The 18,807-nt window shown below is 40.0% G+C and overlaps 1 protein-coding gene across 2 annotated transcripts in view; it reads left to right on the top strand.

Annotated features, from left to right (window-relative positions):
* Positions 1-18,807, top strand: part of yap1 (Yes1 associated transcriptional regulator) — a 103,740-nt gene that overhangs the window by 7,001 nt on the left and 77,932 nt on the right. For both annotated transcript variants that reach the window (XM_061972175.1, XM_061972174.1), the window contains exon 2: positions 3,589-3,824. In XM_061972175.1, coding sequence (XP_061828159.1) covers positions 3,589-3,824 — 236 coding nt within the window. The remainder of the gene's footprint in view (positions 1-3,588; positions 3,825-18,807) is intronic.

The raw sequence follows: 18,807 nt of genomic DNA, 5'->3' as shown, positions 1-18,807 counted from the left end.
AAGAATGATACTGATGAAGCACATGATACTGCATGATACTGCTAAAGCACATGATACTGATAAAACACATGATACTAGATGATACTGATAAAGCACTTGATACTGAAAATACATGATACTGATAACACACATGACACTGCATAATACTGATAAAGCACACAATACTGATAAAACACATGATACTGCATGATATTGATAAAGCACATCATACTGCATAACACTGATGAAGCACCTGATACTGATAAAGCACATGATACTACATGATACTCAAAAAACACATGATACTGATAAAACACATGATATTCCATGATACTTATAAAGCACATGACACTGATAAAACACATGATACTGCATGATACTGATAAAGCACATGATACTGAAAATACATGATACTGATAACACACATGATACTGCATAATACTGATAAAGCACACAATACTGATAAAACACATGATACTGCATGATATTGATAAAGCACATCATACTGCATAACACTGATGAAGCACCTGATACTGATAAAGCACATGATACTACATGATACTCAAAAAACACATGATACTGCATGATACTGATAAAACACATGATATTCCATGATACTTATAAAGCACATGATACTGATAAAACACATGATACTGCATGATACTGATAAAGCACATGATGCTACATAAAACTGATAAAGCACATGATACTGATATCGCACATGATACTACATGATACTGATGAAGCACATGATACTACATAAAACTGATAAAGTACATGATACTGATAAAACACATGATACTACATGATACTTATAAAGCACATGATACTACATAAAACTGATAAAGTACATGATACTGATAAAGCAGAGGATACTACATGATACTCATAAAACATAATATGCATGATTCTGATAAAACACATGATACTACATGATACTGATAAAGCACATGATGCTACATAAAACTGATAAAGCACATGATACTGATATTGCACATGATACTACATGATACTGATGAAGCACATGATACTACATAAAACTGATAAAGTACATGATACTGATAAAACACATGATACTACATGATACTTATAAAGCACATTATACTACATAAAACTGATAATGTACATGATACTGATAAAGCAGAGGATACTACATGATACTCATAAAACATGATATGCATGATACTGATAAAACACATGATACTACATGATACTGATAAAACACATGATACTGCATGATACTGATAAAGCACATGATGCTACATAAAACTGATAAAGCACATGATACTGATATTGCACATGATACTACATGATACTGATGAAGCACATGATACTACATAAAACTGATAAAGTACATGATACTGATAAAACACATGATACTACATGATACTTATAAAGCACATGATACTACATAAAACTGATAAAGTACATGATACTGATATTGCACATGATACTACATGATACTGATGAAGCACATGATACTACATAAAACTGATAAAGTACATGATACTGATAAAGCAGAGGATACTACATGATACTCATAAAACATGATATGCATGATACTGATAAAACACATGATACTACATGATACTGATAAAGCACATGATGCTACATAAAACTGATAAAGCACATGATACTGATGAAGCACATGATACTACATAAAACTGATAAAGTACATGATACTGATAAAACACATGATACTACATGATACTTATAAAGCACATGATACTACATAAAACTGATAAAGTACATGATACTGATAAAGCAGAGGATACTACATGGTACTCATAAAACATGATATGCATGATACTGATACTACATGATACTGATAAAACACATGATACTACATGATACTGATAAAGCACATGATGCTACATAAAACTGATAAAGCACATGATACTGATATCGCACATGATACTACATGATACTGATGAAGCACATGATACTACATAAAACTGATAAAGTACATGATACTGATAAAGCAGAGGATCCTACACGATACTCATAAAACATGATATGCATGATACTGATAAAACACATGATACTACATGATACTGATAAAACACATGATACTACATGATACTGATAAAGCACATGATGCTACATAAAACTGATAAAGCACATGATACTGATATTGCACATGATTCTACATAATACTGATGAAGCACATGATACTACATAAAACTGATAAAGTACATGATACTGATAAAACACATGATACTACATGATACTTATAAAGCACATGATACTACATAAAACTGATAAAGTACATGATACTGATAAAGCAGAGGATACTACATGATACTCATAAAACATGATATGCATGATACTGATAAAACACATGATACTACATCATACTGATAAAACACATGATACTACATGATACTGATAAAGCACATGATGCTACATCCATCCATTTCTACCGCTTGTGCCTTTTAAAGCACACGATACTGATAGAGCACATGATACTGATGAAGCACATGATACTGATAAAACACATGATATTGATAGAGCACATCATACTGATAACGCATAATACTAGATGATACTGATAAAGCGCATGATGCTGCATGATATTGATAAAGCACATGATACTAATAAAACACATGATACTGATAATACACATGATACTGCATGATATAAAGCACATGATACTCATAAAACACATGATATTGCATGATACTACATGATACTGATAAAGCACATGATACTACATGATACTCATAAAACACAAGATACTGCATGATACTGATAAAGCACATGATACTACACGATACTGAAAAAGAACATGATACTGAAAAAGCACATGATACTGATAAAGCACATGATACTACATGATACTGATAAAGCACATGATACTACATGATACTCAGAAACACATGATATGACACGATACCAATAAAGCACATGATACTGATAAAGAACATGATGCTGATAAAGCACACAATACTGCATGATACTGATAAAGAACATGATACTACACGATACTGATAAAGAACACAATACTGATAAAGCACATGGTACTACACGATACTGAAAAAGAACATGATACTGATAAAGCACATGATACTACATGATACTAATAAAGCACATGATACTACATGATACTCATAAAACACAAGATACTGCATGACACTGATAAAGCACATGATACTACATGATACTCAGAAACACATGATACGACACGATACCAATAAAGCACACGATACTGATAAAGAACATGATGCTGATAAAGCACACAATACTGCATGATACTGATAAAGAACATGATACTACACAATACTGATAAAGAACATGATACTACACAATACTGATAAAGCACATGATACTACACGATACTGAAAAAGAACATGATACTGAAAAAGCACATGATACTGATAAAGCACATGATACTACCCGATACTGATAAAGCACACGATACTGATAAAGTGGAAGGATGTAATGGACAGGTGACTCAAATGGTGTCGATCTGCCGTTGCTCCTTTCAGTGACAGTGGTACACCCGAGTACCTTCCTTGAGGGCGGAGCTTAACCCCCTGCCATCACAGGTGACTCGGGATGTGTCGTCATGACAACGTGAAAGTGAGACATGTTGTTTTTGTTCGGCAGGCGAGCACGGACGCAGGCGGCGGCGGCCCCCTCACCCCCCACCACGTGCGCGCCCACTCCTCGCCCGCCTCCCTGCAGATGGGCGCCGTCTCCGGGGGCTCCCTGGCCGGCATGGGGCCGCCTGGCACCTCCCCCCAACACCCGCGCCAGTCCTCCTACGAGATCCCCGACGACGTGCCCCTGCCCCCGGGCTGGGAGATGGCCAAGACCGCCTCGGGACAGAGATACTTCCTCAAGTAAGACCACGCCTCCTCGCCACACCTGAGAGCAGCAGGTGTGGCGCCCTCACCTGCACGCTCCTCTTGTCAGCATGCTAGCCAACTCTCCAGCGATTAGCCGCGTCCCCATGTTGGTCAAACACCTGTGCTGCCTCCAGGTGTGTGACACAGGTGTACGACACACCTGTATGGCACAGGTGTTTGACACAGGTGTGTGACACGAGTGTACGACACACATGTATGGCACAGGTGTGTGACACGAGTGTACGACACAGGTGTTTGACACATGTGTATGGCACAGGTGTTTGACACAGGTGTGTGACACGTGTATGGCACAGGTGTTTGACACAGGTGTGTGACACGAGTGTGTGACACGAGTGTACGACACAGGTGTTTGACACACGTGTATGGCACAGGTGTATGACACCAGGTGTGTGCCACGGGTGTTTGACACAGGTGTGTGCCACAGGTGTTTGACACAGTTGTGAGCCACAGGTGTTTGACACAGTTGTGAGCCACAGGTGTGTGCCACAGTTGTGAGCCACAGGTGTGTGCCACAGTTGTGAGCCACAGGTGTGTGCCACAGGTGTGTGCCACAGGTGTGTGACACAGGTGTGTGACACAGGTGTGTGACACAAGTGTATGACACAAGTGTATGACACAGGTGTATGACACAGGTGTGTGCCACAGGTGTTTGACACCAGGTGTGTGCCACGGGTGTTTGACACAGGTGTGTGCCACGGGGTGTTTGACACAGGTGTGTGCCACAGGTGTTTGACACAGTTGTGAGCCACAGGTGTGTGCCACAGGTGTTTGACACAGTTGTGAGCCACAGGTGTGTGCCACAGGTGTGTGCCACAGTTGTGAGCCACAGGTGTGTGCCACAGGTGTGTGACACAGGTGTGTGACACAGGTGTGTGACACAAGTGTATGACACAAGTGTATGACACAAGTGTATGACACAAGTGTATGACACAGGTGTGTGACACAGGTGTGTGACACGTGTATGGCACAGGTGTTTGACACAGATGTGTGACACGAGTGTGTGACACGAGTGTATGACACAGGTGTTTGACACACGTGTATGGCACAGGTGTTTGACACAGGTGTGTGACACACGTGTGTGCCACGGGTGTTTGACACAGTTGTGAGCCACAGGTGTATGACACCAGGTGTGTGCCACGGGTGTTTGACACAGGTGTGTGCCACGGGGTGTTTGACACAGGTGTGTGCCACAGGTGTTTGACACAGTTGTGAGCCACAGGTGTGTGCCACAGGTGTTTGACACAGTTGTGAGCCACAGGTGTGTGCCACAGGTGTGTGCCACAGTTGTGAGCCACAGGTGTGTGCCACAGGTGTGTGCCACAGGTGTGTGACACAGGTGTGTGACACAGGTGTGTGACACAAGTGTATGACACAAGTGTATGACACAGGTGTGTGACACAGGTGTGTGAAAAGTGTGTGCGACAGGAGTGTGACAAGTGAGTGCCACAGGTGTGTGCCACAGTTGTGAGCCACAGGTGTGTGCCACAGGTGTGTGCCACAGGTGTGTGCCACAGGTGTGTGACACAGGTGTGTGACACAAGTGTATGACACAAGTGTATGACACAAGTGTATGACACAAGTGTATGACACAAGTGTATGACACAAGTGTATGACACAGGTGTGTGAAAAGTGTGTGCGACAGGAGTGTGACAAGTGAGTGCCACAGGTGTGTGACACAGGTGTGTGAAAAGTGTGTGTTACAGGTGTGTGACATGTGAGTGCCACAGGTGTGTGACACAGGTGTGTGTTTGGTGCCAGAAATGTGTCTGACACTTAGAAAAGAGCGCCACCATGTGGTGTGTTTGTCATGAAGCCAAAAGCAGCCATCATTTCATCCTGGTGACATCACCGTCTGTTTTTCACAATAAGATGTTTGTTTGTTTTCTTCTCGGGGGACATTTTTTACTTTCAGGAGGAATTCAAGGGCCACATACTCAGAAGTATGCAAGGGCCAAAAACAGAAATATTTATTTATAGGTGACAAAGTATATTATTATTATTATTATTATTATTATCATTCCAGATGTTTCTCATGACCGGAAGTTGATCTAGAAATATATATATATATATATATATATATATATATATATATATATATATATTATAATATATATTATTATAATTCATATATATATATATATATATATATATATATATTATAATATATATTATTATAATTCATATATATATATATATATATATTATAATATATATTATTATAATTCATATATATATATATATATATATATATATATATATATAAATAAATTATAATAATATATATATATATTTTATAATATATATTATTATAATTCATATATATATATATATATATATATTATAATATATATTATTATAATTCATATATATATATATATATGTATATATATATATATAAATTATAATAATATATATATATATATATATATATATATATATATATATATATATATATATATATCAATCAACATCAGGAAGAAGGAACACGAGAAACTTGAGAAGTACCAAGGGTTGAAAGAGCAGCTGGAACAGATATGGAAGGTAAAGGCTAGCGTGGTCCCCGTGGTAGTGGGGGCGCTCGGAGCAGTAACCCCCAAACTGGGAGAGTGCCTTCAACAGGTCCCAGGAACAACATCTGAAGCCTCAGTCCATCCTAAAATCAGTCAAGATACTGCGCAGAACCCTCAAACTTCCACCCCTCTGGTAGAGGACCCGAGCTTGAGGATGACACACCGGGATGAGAAGGAGATTTTTTTATTTTATGTATGTCACGGGTCGCGGGGGCAGCAGCCTAAGCAGGGAAGCCCAGACTTCCCTCTCCCCAGCCACTTGGTCCAGCTCTTCCCGGGGGATCCCGAGGCGTTCCCAGGCCAGCCGGGAGACATAGTCTTCCCAACGTGTCCTGGGTCTTCCCCGTGGCCTCCTACCGGTCGGACGTGCCCTAAACACCTCCCGAGGGAGGCGCTCGGGTGGCATCCTGACCAGATGCCCGAACCACCTCATCTGGCTCCTCTCCATGTGGAGGAGCAGCGGCTTTACTTTGAGCTCCCCCCGGATGGCAGAGCTTCTCACCCTATCTCTAAGGGAGAGACCTGCCAAACTCATTTGTACCCGTGATCTTGTCCTCTTGGTCATAACCCAAAGCTCATGACCATAGGTGAGGATGGGAACGTAGATCGACCGGTAAATTGAGAGCTTTGCCTTCCGGCTCAGCTCCTTCTTCACCACAACGGACCGATACAGCGTCCGCATTACTGAAGACGCCGCACCGATCCGCCTGTCGATCTCACCATCCACTCTTCCCTCACTCGTCACTCCTTTAAGGGTGACCAGGTACTTCAGACTTGGACGGTATGACATCATGAGTTGAGAAGATCTCCTTAAAGTTGGCCTCTTTTTGTCTTTGGTGCAACAAACTTTATCAAAGTTGACTCCAGCAAACATCATAGATTCACTTGGCAGTCAGAGAAAATACTTTTTCTCTCCAGATGTCGGAAGGTTTCACATCTGGACCACATGTGTAGTGTTTCAAAGAAGTGTGTGTGTGTGTGTGTGTGTGTGTGTGTGTGTGTGTGTGTGTGTGTGTGTAAAAGGACAATGAGTTGAGTGAAAGTCAGACTTGTGTACTTATTCAAGTATTCCTGCGTGATCATTTTGCCCAAAGAAGACAAAGAGCAGCCAAGGAGTGCACAAGTTTGCTGCAATCCCAGTTTGGAATGTTTCTGTGCGGTCACGTCTGATGTCGGCCGTCCTGCAAAGCTGTCACCCAAGTGCAAGGAAAGAAGTGCGGCAGAAGACACTCCCCTATTTATAAACATGTCACACGGGTGTGTGCAGGCGGGGGAGGGGAGGGGAGGATCGGGTTTCACTCACTTGTTGTGAGCGCCGGCCGCATCACACCCGGCCAATGTTGTGCTGAGGAATTTCCCCCGCAGTTGTTTATTAGCATACTGTAGGATGGGGGCGGGGCCAAAGACGCAGACGTCTCTGTCCCTTTAAGAAGAGGCCATGTGGAGACCAGCAGAAGAACACCAAACACCAAACTTGATTCACACCGCAGTCTCTCAGAATAGTCTGAAGAAGCACTCCTCCAAATCCTACTCACTAATTACCTCCACCAAGACTTCACTAATTACCTCCACCAAGACTTCACTAATTACCTCCACCAAGACTTCACTAATTACCTCCACCAAGACTTCACTAATTACCTCCACCAAGACCTGCTTTCATCTCCCTACACTTGTTAGCGAGCTAGCATCAGATATGACTCCATGAACATAAACTACTAAGATACAGTATTCATCCATCCATCCATCCATCTTCTTCCGCTTATCCGAGGTCGGGTCGCGGGGGCAGCAGCCTAAGCAGGGAAGCCCAGACTTCCCTCTCCCCAGCCACTTCGTCCAGCTCCTCCCGGGGGATCCCGAGGCGTTCCCAGGCCAGCCGGGAGACATAGTCTTCCCAGCGTGTCCTGGGTCTTCCCCGTGGCCTCCTACCGATTGGACATGCCCTAAACACCTCCCTAGGGAGGCGTTTGGGTGGCATCCTGACCAGATGCCCAAACCACCTCATCTGGCTCCTCTCGATGTGGAGGAGCAGAGGCTTTACTTTGAGCTCCCCCCGGATGGCAGAGCTTCTCACCCTATCTCTAAGGGAGAGCCCCGCCACCCGGCGGAGGAAACTCATTTTTGCCGCTTGTACCCGTGATCTTGTCCTTTCGGTCATAACCCAAAGCTCATGACCATAGGTGAGGATGGGAACGTAGATCGACCGGTAAATTGAGAGCTTTGCCTTCCGGCTCAGCTCCTTCTTCACCACAACGGATCGATACAGCGTCCGCATTACTGAAGATGCCGCACCGATCCGCCTGTCGATCTCACCATCCACTCTTCCCTCACTCGTGAACAAGACTTCTAGGTACTTGAACTCCTCCACTTGGGGCAGGGTCTCCTCCCCAACCCGGAGATGGCACTCCACCCTTTTCCGGGAGAGAACCATGGACTCGGACTTGGAGGTGCTGATTCTCATCCCAGTCGCTTCACACTCGGCTGCGAACCGATCTAGCGAGAGCTGAAGATCCTGGCCAGATGAAGCCATCAGGACCACATCATCCGCAAAAAGCAGAGACCTAATCCTGCAGCCACCAAACCAGATCCCCTCAACGCCTTGACTGCGCCTAGAAATTCTGTCCATAAAAGTTCAGAACAGAATGGGTGACAAAGGGCAGCCTTGGCGGAGTCCAACCCTCACTGGAAACGTGTCCGACTTACTGGCGGCAATGCGGACCAAGCTCTGACACTGATCATACAGGGAGCGGACCGCCACAATCAGACAGTCCGATACCCCATACTCTCTGAGCACTCCCCACAGGACTTCCCGAGGGACACGGTCGAATGCCTTCTCCAAGTCCACAAAGCACATGTAGACTGGTTGGGCAAACTCCCATGCACCCTCAAGGACCCTGCCCAGAGTATAGAGCTGGTCCACAGTTCCACGACCAGGACGAAAACCACACTGTTCCTCTTGAATCCGAGGTTCGACTATCCGGCGTAGCCTCCTCTCCAGTACACCTGAATAGACCTTACCGGGAAGGCTGAGGAGTATTCATATTAAACATAAACAACTAAGATACAGTATTCACATTGAACATAAACAACTAAGATACAGTATTCATATTAAACATAAAATACGAAGATCCAGTATTCACATTAAACATAAACAACTAAAATACAGTATTCATGTTAAACATAAACTACTAAGATAGAGGCTCCATGAAGAGTTCTTTAACCAAAGATGGAGGCTCCATGAAGAGTTCTCCAATTAAAGATGGAGGCTCCATGAAGAGTTCTTTAACCAAAGAAGGAGGTTCCATGAAGAGTTCTCCAACCAAAGATGGAGGCTCCATGAAGAGTTCTCCAATTAAAGATGGAGGCTCCATGAAGAGTTCTTTAACCAAAGAAGGAGGTTCCATGAAGAGTTCTCCAACCAAAGATGGAGACTCCATGAAGAGTTCTCCAACCAAAGATGGAGGCTCCATGAAGAGTTCTCCAATTAAAGACAGAGGCTCCATGAAGAGCTCTCCAACCAAAGATGGAGGCTCCATGAAGAGTTCTCCAATTAAAGATGGAGGCTCCATGAAGAGTTCTCCAATTAAAGATGGAGGCTCCATGAAGAGTTCTCCAATTAAAGATGGAGGCTCCATGAAGAGTTCTCCAATTAAAGATGGAGGCTCCATGAAGAGTTCTCCAATTAAAGATGGAGGCTCCATGAAGAGTTCTCCAACCAAAGAAGGAGGCTCCATGAAGAGTTCTCCAACCAAAGAAGGAGGCTCCATGAAGAGTGCTCCAACCAAAGATAGAGGCTCCATGAAGAGTTCTCCAATTAAAGATGGAGGCTCCATGAAGAGTTATCCAACCAAAGAAGGAGGTTCCATGAAGGGTTCTCCAACCAAAGATGGAGGCTCCATGAAAAGTTCTCCAACCAAAGATGGAGGCTCCATGAAGAGTTCTCCAACCAAAGATAGAGGCTTCATGAAGAGTTCTCCAACCAAAGATGGAGGCTCCATGAAGAGTTCTCCAATTAAAGATGGAGGCTCCATGAAGAGTTCTCCAACCAAAGATGGAGGCTCCATGAAGAGTTCTCCAATTAAAGACCGAGGCTCCATGAAGAGTTCTCCAACCAAAGATGGAGGCTCCATGAAGAGTTCTCCAATTAAAGATGGAGGCTCCATGAAGAGTTCTCCAACCAAAGGAGGCTCCGTGAAGAGTTCTCCAACCAAAGATGGAGGCTCCATGAAGAGTTCTCCAATTAAAGATGGAGGCTACATGAAGAGTTCTCCAACCAAAGAAGGAGGCTCCATGAAGAGTTCTCCAATTAAAGATGGAGGCTCCATGAAGAGTTCTCCAATAAAAGATGGAGGCTCCATGAAGAGTTCTCCAACCAAAGAAGGAGGCTCCATGAAGAGTTCTCCAATTGAAGATGGAGGCTCCATGAAGAGTTCTCCAATAAAAGATGAAGGCTCCATGAAGAGTTCTCCAATTAAAGATGGAGGCTCTATGAAGAGTTTTCCAACCAAAGATGGAGGCTCCATGAAGAGTTCTCCAATTAAAGACCGAGGCTCCATGAAGAGTTCTCCAACCAAAGATGGAGGCTCCATGAAGAGTTCTCCAACCAAAGAAGGAGGTTCCATGAAGAGTTCTCCAACCAAAGATGGAGGCTCCATGAAGAGTTCTCCAATTAAAGACCGAGGCTCCATGAAGAGTTCTCCAACCAAAGATGGAGGCTCCATGAAGAGTTCTCCAACCAAAGATAGAGGCTTCATGAAGAGTTCTCCAACCAAAGATGGAGGCTCCATGAAGAGTTCTCCAACCAAAGATGGAGGCTCCATTAAAGAGTGCTCCAACCAAAGATGGAGGCTCCATTAAAGAGTGCTCCAACCAAAGATGGAGGCTCCATGAAGAGTTCTCCAACCATAGAAGGAGGTTCCATGAAGAGTTCTCCAACCAAAGATGGAGGCTCCATGACGAGTTCTCCAAGCAAAGATGGAGGCTCCATGAAGAGTTCTCCAACCAAAGATGAAGGCTCCATGAAGAGTTCTCCAACCAAAGATGGAGGCTCCATAAAAGAGTGCTCCAACCAAAGATGGAGGCTCCATAAAAGAGTGCTCCAACCAAAGATGGAGGCTCCAAGAAGAGTTCTCCAACCAAAAAAGGAGGCTCCATGAAGAGTTCTCCAACCAAAGATGGAGGCTCCAAGAAGAGTGCTCCAACCAAAGATGGAGGCTCCATGAAGAGTTCTCCAACCAAAGATGGAGCCTCCATGAAGAGTTGTCCAACCAAAGATGGAGGCTCCATAAAAGAGTGCTCCAACCAAAGATGGAGGCTCCAAGAAGAGTTCTCCAACCAAAGATGGAGGCTCCATGAAGAGTTCTCCAACCAAAGATGGAGGCTCCATAAAAGAGTGCTCCAACCAAAGATGGAGACTCCATGAAGAGTTCTCCAAGAAAAGACGGAGACTCCATGAAGAGTTCTCCAATTAAAGATGGAGGCTCCATGAAGAGTTCTCCAATTAAAGATGGAGGCTCCATGAAGAGTTCTCCAATTAAAGATGGAGGCTTCATGAAGAGTTCTCCAACCAAAGATGGAGGCTCCATGAAGAGTTCTCCAATTAAAGATGGAGGCTCCATGACGAGTTCTCCAACCAAAGATGGAGACTCCATGAAGAGTTCTCCAAACAAAGATGGAGACTCCATGAAGAGTTCTCCAACCAAAGATGGAGGCTCCATGAAGAGTTCTTTAACCAAAGATGGAGACTCCATGAAGAGTTCTCCAACCAAAGATGGAGGCTCCATGAAGAGTTCTCCAATTAAAGATGGAGGCTCTATGAAGAGTTCTCCAAGCAAAGAAGGAGGTTCCATGAAGAGATCTCCAATAAAAGATGGAGGCTCCATGAAGAGTTCTCCAATTAAAGATGGAGGCTCCATGAAGAGTTCTCCAATTAAAGATGGAGGCTCCATGAAGAGTTCTCCAACCAAAGAAGGAGGCTCCATGAAGAGTTCTCCAAGCAAAGAAGGAGGTTCCATGAAGAGTTCTCCAAGCAAAGAAGGAGGTTCCATGAAGAGATCAAGTTGCACAAGTGTTGCCTGAGAAGAAGAAAGGTCTCAGATTTAAAGAGTGCCCCAACGTCAACACAGTCTGTTGACCTTTCCTCCTCCTCCTGGCAGCACTTTGATTCATGGCAGCATGGGGGTGAGGTCACCTTGCTGGGGGGGCTGGGGGGGGGGGCGGGGTCATAAACTAATGAAGCTTTCTGGTTTAGACACGGCGGCCGACTAGGCGCCGTAATCACTGTTTCCGGACGCTTATTAAACGCAGCTTTCAGTCCGTGGGAAGTCGGCCCTAAGCTGGGGGTGGGCTCTAGTGTGTGTGTGTGTGTGTGTGTGTGTGTGTGTGTGGGGGGCGGGGTACTTATTGTGGGCCCCCAGGGGCAGGTAGAGCCGTGTGTTGACGGACACTTTTGTCTCTTCCCAATTGGATAAAAGGCTCTAGGTGACTTGTTCCCGCGCCCACAATGGCTCAGTTGCTGTTTGTTAAAGAGAATGTCAGACAAGAACACTTTTTATGCATTCTAAGTAGTAAAAGACGGCAAGAAGAGGTGGCTGACAGTGCAGCTAACAGGAGTACATTATTGTGTCCATAAAGTCCCCAAAAAACACCAACAATACTCCTTGTACATGTGGTGACCTGGATATTAACAAGTAGTGATTTTGTTATTAGAAGTGCTAACGCAGACGGACTATTTTAGCCAAGCTAATTAGCTTATGCTGCTATATTGACATGTTGAGCTGCTGCATGGCCTCTGAGTTGGTGAAAGTTAATTGTAGATGATAAATCATGTCTCTCACCTGGATAGTAGAAGGTTGTGGACATAAACACACAAGTTGGTCAACTTTGACATCCAACTTAGACCCGGAGATGGTGAGAAAGACACAAAAGTAAACTCGTTTTGTGAGGATGATGATGAATTGTTGATGTTAAGGGGAAGATACAACCATCCCATCAGTCTTCATCCCAAGTTATTATGAATGTTGCTACATGACATATATACTTACATCATGTATATATTACATGTTATTATGAATGTTACTACATGACATATATACTTACATCATGTATATATTACATGTTATTATGAATGTTACTAGATACTACATATATACTTACATCATGTATATATTACATGTTATTATGAATGTTACTACATGACATATATACTTACAGCGTGTATAAATTATATGTTATTATGAATGTTACTACATGACATATATACTTACATCATGTATATATTACACATTATTATGAATGTTACTACATGACATATATACTTACATCATGTATATATTACATGTTATTATGAATGTTACTACATGACATATATACTTACATCATGTATATATTACATGTTATTATGAATGTTACTACATGACATATACACTTACATCATGTATATATTACATGTTATTATGAATGTTACTACATGACATATATACTTACATCATGTATATATTACATGTTATTATGAATGTTACTACATGACATATATACTTACATCATGTATATATTACATGTTATTATGAATGTTACTACATGATGTATATACTTACATCATGTATATATTACATGTTATTATGAATGTTACTACATGACATATATACTTACATCATGTATATATTACATGTTATTATGAATGTTACTACATGACATATATACTTACATCATGTATATATTACATGTTATTATGAATGTTACTAGATACTATATATATACTTACATCATGTATAAATTACATGTTATTATGAATGTTACTACATGACATACAGTATATACTTACATCATGTATATATTACATGTTATTATGAATGTTACTACATGACATATATACTTACATCATGTATATATTACATGTTATTATGAATGTTACTAGATACTACATATATACTTACATCATGTATAAATTACATGTTATTATGAATGTTACTACATGACATATATACTTACATCATGTATATATTACATGTTATTATGAATGTTACTACATGACATATATACTTACATCATGTATATATTACATGTTATTATGAATGTTACTACATGACATATATACTTACATCATGTATATATTACATGTTATTATGAATGTTACTACATGACATATATACTTACATCATGTATATATTACATGTTATTATGAATGTTACTACATGACATATATACTTACATCATGTATATATTACATGTTATTATAAATGTTACTACATGACATATATACTTACATCATGTATATATTACATGTTATTATGAATGTTACTACATGACATATATACTTACATCATATATATATATTACATGTTATTATGAATGTTACTACATGACATATATACTTACATCATGTATATATTACATGTTATTATGAATGTTGCTACATGACATATATACTTACATCATGTATATATTACATGTTATTATGAATGTTACTACATGACATATATACTTACATCATGTATATATTACATATTATTATGAATGTTACTACATGACATATATACTTACATCATGTTTATATTACATGTTATTATGAATGTTACTACATGACATATATACTTACATCATGTATATATTACATGTTATTATGAATGTTACTACATGACATATATACTTACATCATGTATATATTACATGTTATTATGAATGTTACTACATGACATATATACTTACATCATGTATATATTACATGTTATTATGAATGTTACTACATTACATATATATTTACAGCGTGTATAAATTATATGTTATGAATGTTACTACATGACATATATACTTACATCATGTATATATTACATGTTATTATGAATGTTACTACATGACATATATACTTACATCATGTATACATTACATGTTATTATGAATGTTACTACATGACATATATACTTACATCATGTATACATTACATGTTATTATGAATGTTACTACATGACATATATACTTACATCATGTATATATTACATGTTATTATGAATGTTACTACATGACATATATACTTACATCATGTATATATTACATGTTATTATGAATGTTACTACATGACATATATACTTACATCATGTATATATTACATGTTATTATCAATGTTACTAGATACTACATATATACTTACATCATGTATAAATTACATGTTATTATGAATGTTACTACATGGCATATATACTTACTTCATGTAAATATTACATTTATACTTACATCATGTATTTATTACATGGTATTATGAATGTTACTAAATTACATATATACTTACAGTGTGTATATACAATATGTTATTATGAATGTTACTAGATACTACATATATACTTACATCATGTATAAATTACATGTTATTATGAATGTTACTACATGGCATATATACTTACTTCATGTAAATATTACATTTATACTTACATCATGTATTTATTACATGGTATTATGAATGTTACTAAATTACATATATACTTACAGTGTGTATATACAATATGTAAATATTTCATGTTATTATGAATATTACTACAGTAAATATATACTTACATCATGTACATATATAAAATATGTAAATATTACAATTTATTATGAATGTTACTAGATACTACATGTATACTTAGTGTGTATATAAAATATAAAATGGGGTCCCACAGTAGATTTTTAGGGTCACACTTTTTTGTAAGCATTTTGAAAAAACAAATAATAAACGTATGCACGATCCTGTTATATCTCACATTCTATATTGTGTTTTGGAAAAAGGTTGTCATAAATGTTACTTTATTCATTAAAAAAATAAAAATAAAAAAGGTATACATATGTAAATGTATTCAATTATAAACATTCATTCACTTTCTTCTTTCCTTCATGGATCTAAACTTTACCGCTTCCGCTGGTTTTTTCTATATTTGCATTTAATAATTTGTAGGTGTATTCATTTCAGTATAAAAGTGTAAAAAGTTTTTTGCTTGGGTCATGAAATGATGATAATGGTGTGCCAGGGCATGCATACATTATTTATTTAAATATTACATCAACTTCACATCTATCCCTCAATTCTAAGTTAAAAAAAAAAAAATTATGTTGTTTTTGTTTGTTTGTTTTCTGCCCTTTTTGTTAAAGAAAACTGTTTTTTTTATGGCAAACACACAAAATATGCAAAAATTTCCACGAAAAAATATTATTCAAAGCGGATTAATTGATGTGAAGTAATCGGAGGCCCTGCGATGAGGTGGTGATTTGTCCAGAGTGTACCCCGCCTTCCGCCCCAATGCAGCTGAGATAGGCTCCAGGTCCTCCCGCGACCCCTGGAAGGGACAAGCGGTAGAAAATGGATGGATGGATAACCGGAGCCTCGGATAGGTCAATAATTAATAAAAACATTGATTTTGATTCAATATTATGTTTTGAGCAATGACAGTTTGAAAGAAAGAAAAAAAACAGCTTTGTTTTATTAGTCAACATTGCAACTTTTTCTAAATTACTTTTCAGCTTTTTTATTCCACTTTTGTTATGTTATTGTTTATTTTAATAGTATTTTTAGAATGTGCCGTGGGCCCTTTAAACATAAGCTGTGGGCCGCAAATGGCCTCCGGGCCACACTTTTAACACCCCTGCTATAGATAATAAAAAATGAAATGTGATAAATCTATGGATAAAAAGTTGATCATAACGCACAGTCAGCATTTCTGCTTCAGTAAACAATGACGGTGATGATGTCACTTGCTAACTTGTCAGCCACTTCTCCAAAAGACTCCTTTTCAACACTTCTCGCACTTTAACACTTCAAAAGGCACATATTTGTTGACCTGCAAAGTATTTTTTTTGGGGGTCTGGTCAGGTGCTGGATAGCTTGAAGCTAAAAGCGAGCCTGTCTCCATCCTCGATGGATGTGGATACAGCGGGACATAAAAGTCAAGTTTCCATTGACTCACAAAGACTACAACAAGTCATTTACTGGAGCATTGGCACAGGATGAAGTTAAAAAGGTTGACTTTACACTCACCTTAGTGTTTACCATCAAGTCTTTCTTTTGACATCACCTTATGATAAAGTTGTGCGAGTGCAAACTGAGGCATTATTTGTCATTGATAAAACTTTCGGCCAATCAAAATTTACGAGCAATAAAAACGGAATAAACGGGGACGGACATTTGACTCGGCAAATGTAAACAAAACAAACCACCGGCGGAAAGCGATAATCGATAAAATAAAATAAAAAACAAGCAAACCGGGAGTTTTTTTTTTTTTTTTTTTTTTTTAAATCCGGGCTTCCGGAATTTCCCGTCCTGATTTGAATGCGTAAAAAGACACAAAAAGTGTGTTAATGCCAACACTGTACACCCATATATACAGTATATATACACACATATACATAGACACATGTATGCACATATCAGTGACGTGCGGTGAGGTTGATGGCTGGTGAGGCACTGACTTCATCACAGTCAGATTTACAAACATATGAACCCTAAAGAGTATCTTATTCACCATTTGATTGGCAGCAGTTAACGGGTTATGTTTAAAAGCTCATACCAGCATTCTTCCCTGCTTGCCACTCAGCATCAAGGCTTGGAATTGGGGGTTAAATCACCAAAAATGATTCCCGGGCGCGGCGCCGCTGCTGCCCACTGCTCCCCTCACCTCCCAGGGGGTGAACAAGGGTGATGGGTCAAATGCAGAGGACAAATTTCATTACACCTAGTGTGTGTGTGACAATCATTGCTACTTTAACTTAACTTTAACTTTACACATACAAACTGTAGCACACAAAAAAGCACATTTACCGTATTTTCCGCACCATAAGGCGCCCTGGGTTATAAGCCGCGCCTTCAATGAACGGCATATTTCAAAACTTTGTCCACCTATAAGCCGCCCCGTGTTGTAAGCCGCATCTAACTGCGCTAAAGGAATGTCAAAAAAACAGTCAGATAGGTCAGTCAAACTTTAATAATATATTAAAAACCAGCGTGATGTGGGCGCGCATGGAGTCGTATATCAACATGGACGGAGCTGCGTGAAAAAAGCCACCCGGCCTCTTCGCGTAAACTTACCTTAACCACTCGCTCATCTTTTCTTCATCCATCCATCCCTTCGAGTTAGCTTTTATGATGACGCCGGCTGGAAAGGTCTCTTTTGGCAAGGTCTTCCTTTTGAATATCACCATGGGTGGAAGTTTCTGGCCATTAGCATGGCAAGCTAGAACCACAGTGAAGGATGACTTCTCATTCCCTGTGGTGCGAATATTCACCGTACGTGCTCCCGTTGTATCCACAGTGCGGTTCACAGGAATATCAAAAGTCAGTGGAACCTCGTCCATGTTGATAATGTTCTCTGGCCGGATCTTTTTTTCAGCTATCTTGTTTTTACAATATGCACGGAAAGTAGCCAGCT

The sequence above is a fragment of the Nerophis lumbriciformis genome, linkage group LG17 (assembly GCF_033978685.3).
Source record: "Nerophis lumbriciformis linkage group LG17, RoL_Nlum_v2.1, whole genome shotgun sequence".
NCBI classification, from domain to species: domain Eukaryota; kingdom Metazoa; phylum Chordata; class Actinopteri; order Syngnathiformes; family Syngnathidae; genus Nerophis; species Nerophis lumbriciformis.
This window is presented reverse-complemented; position numbering and strand designations above follow the sequence as displayed.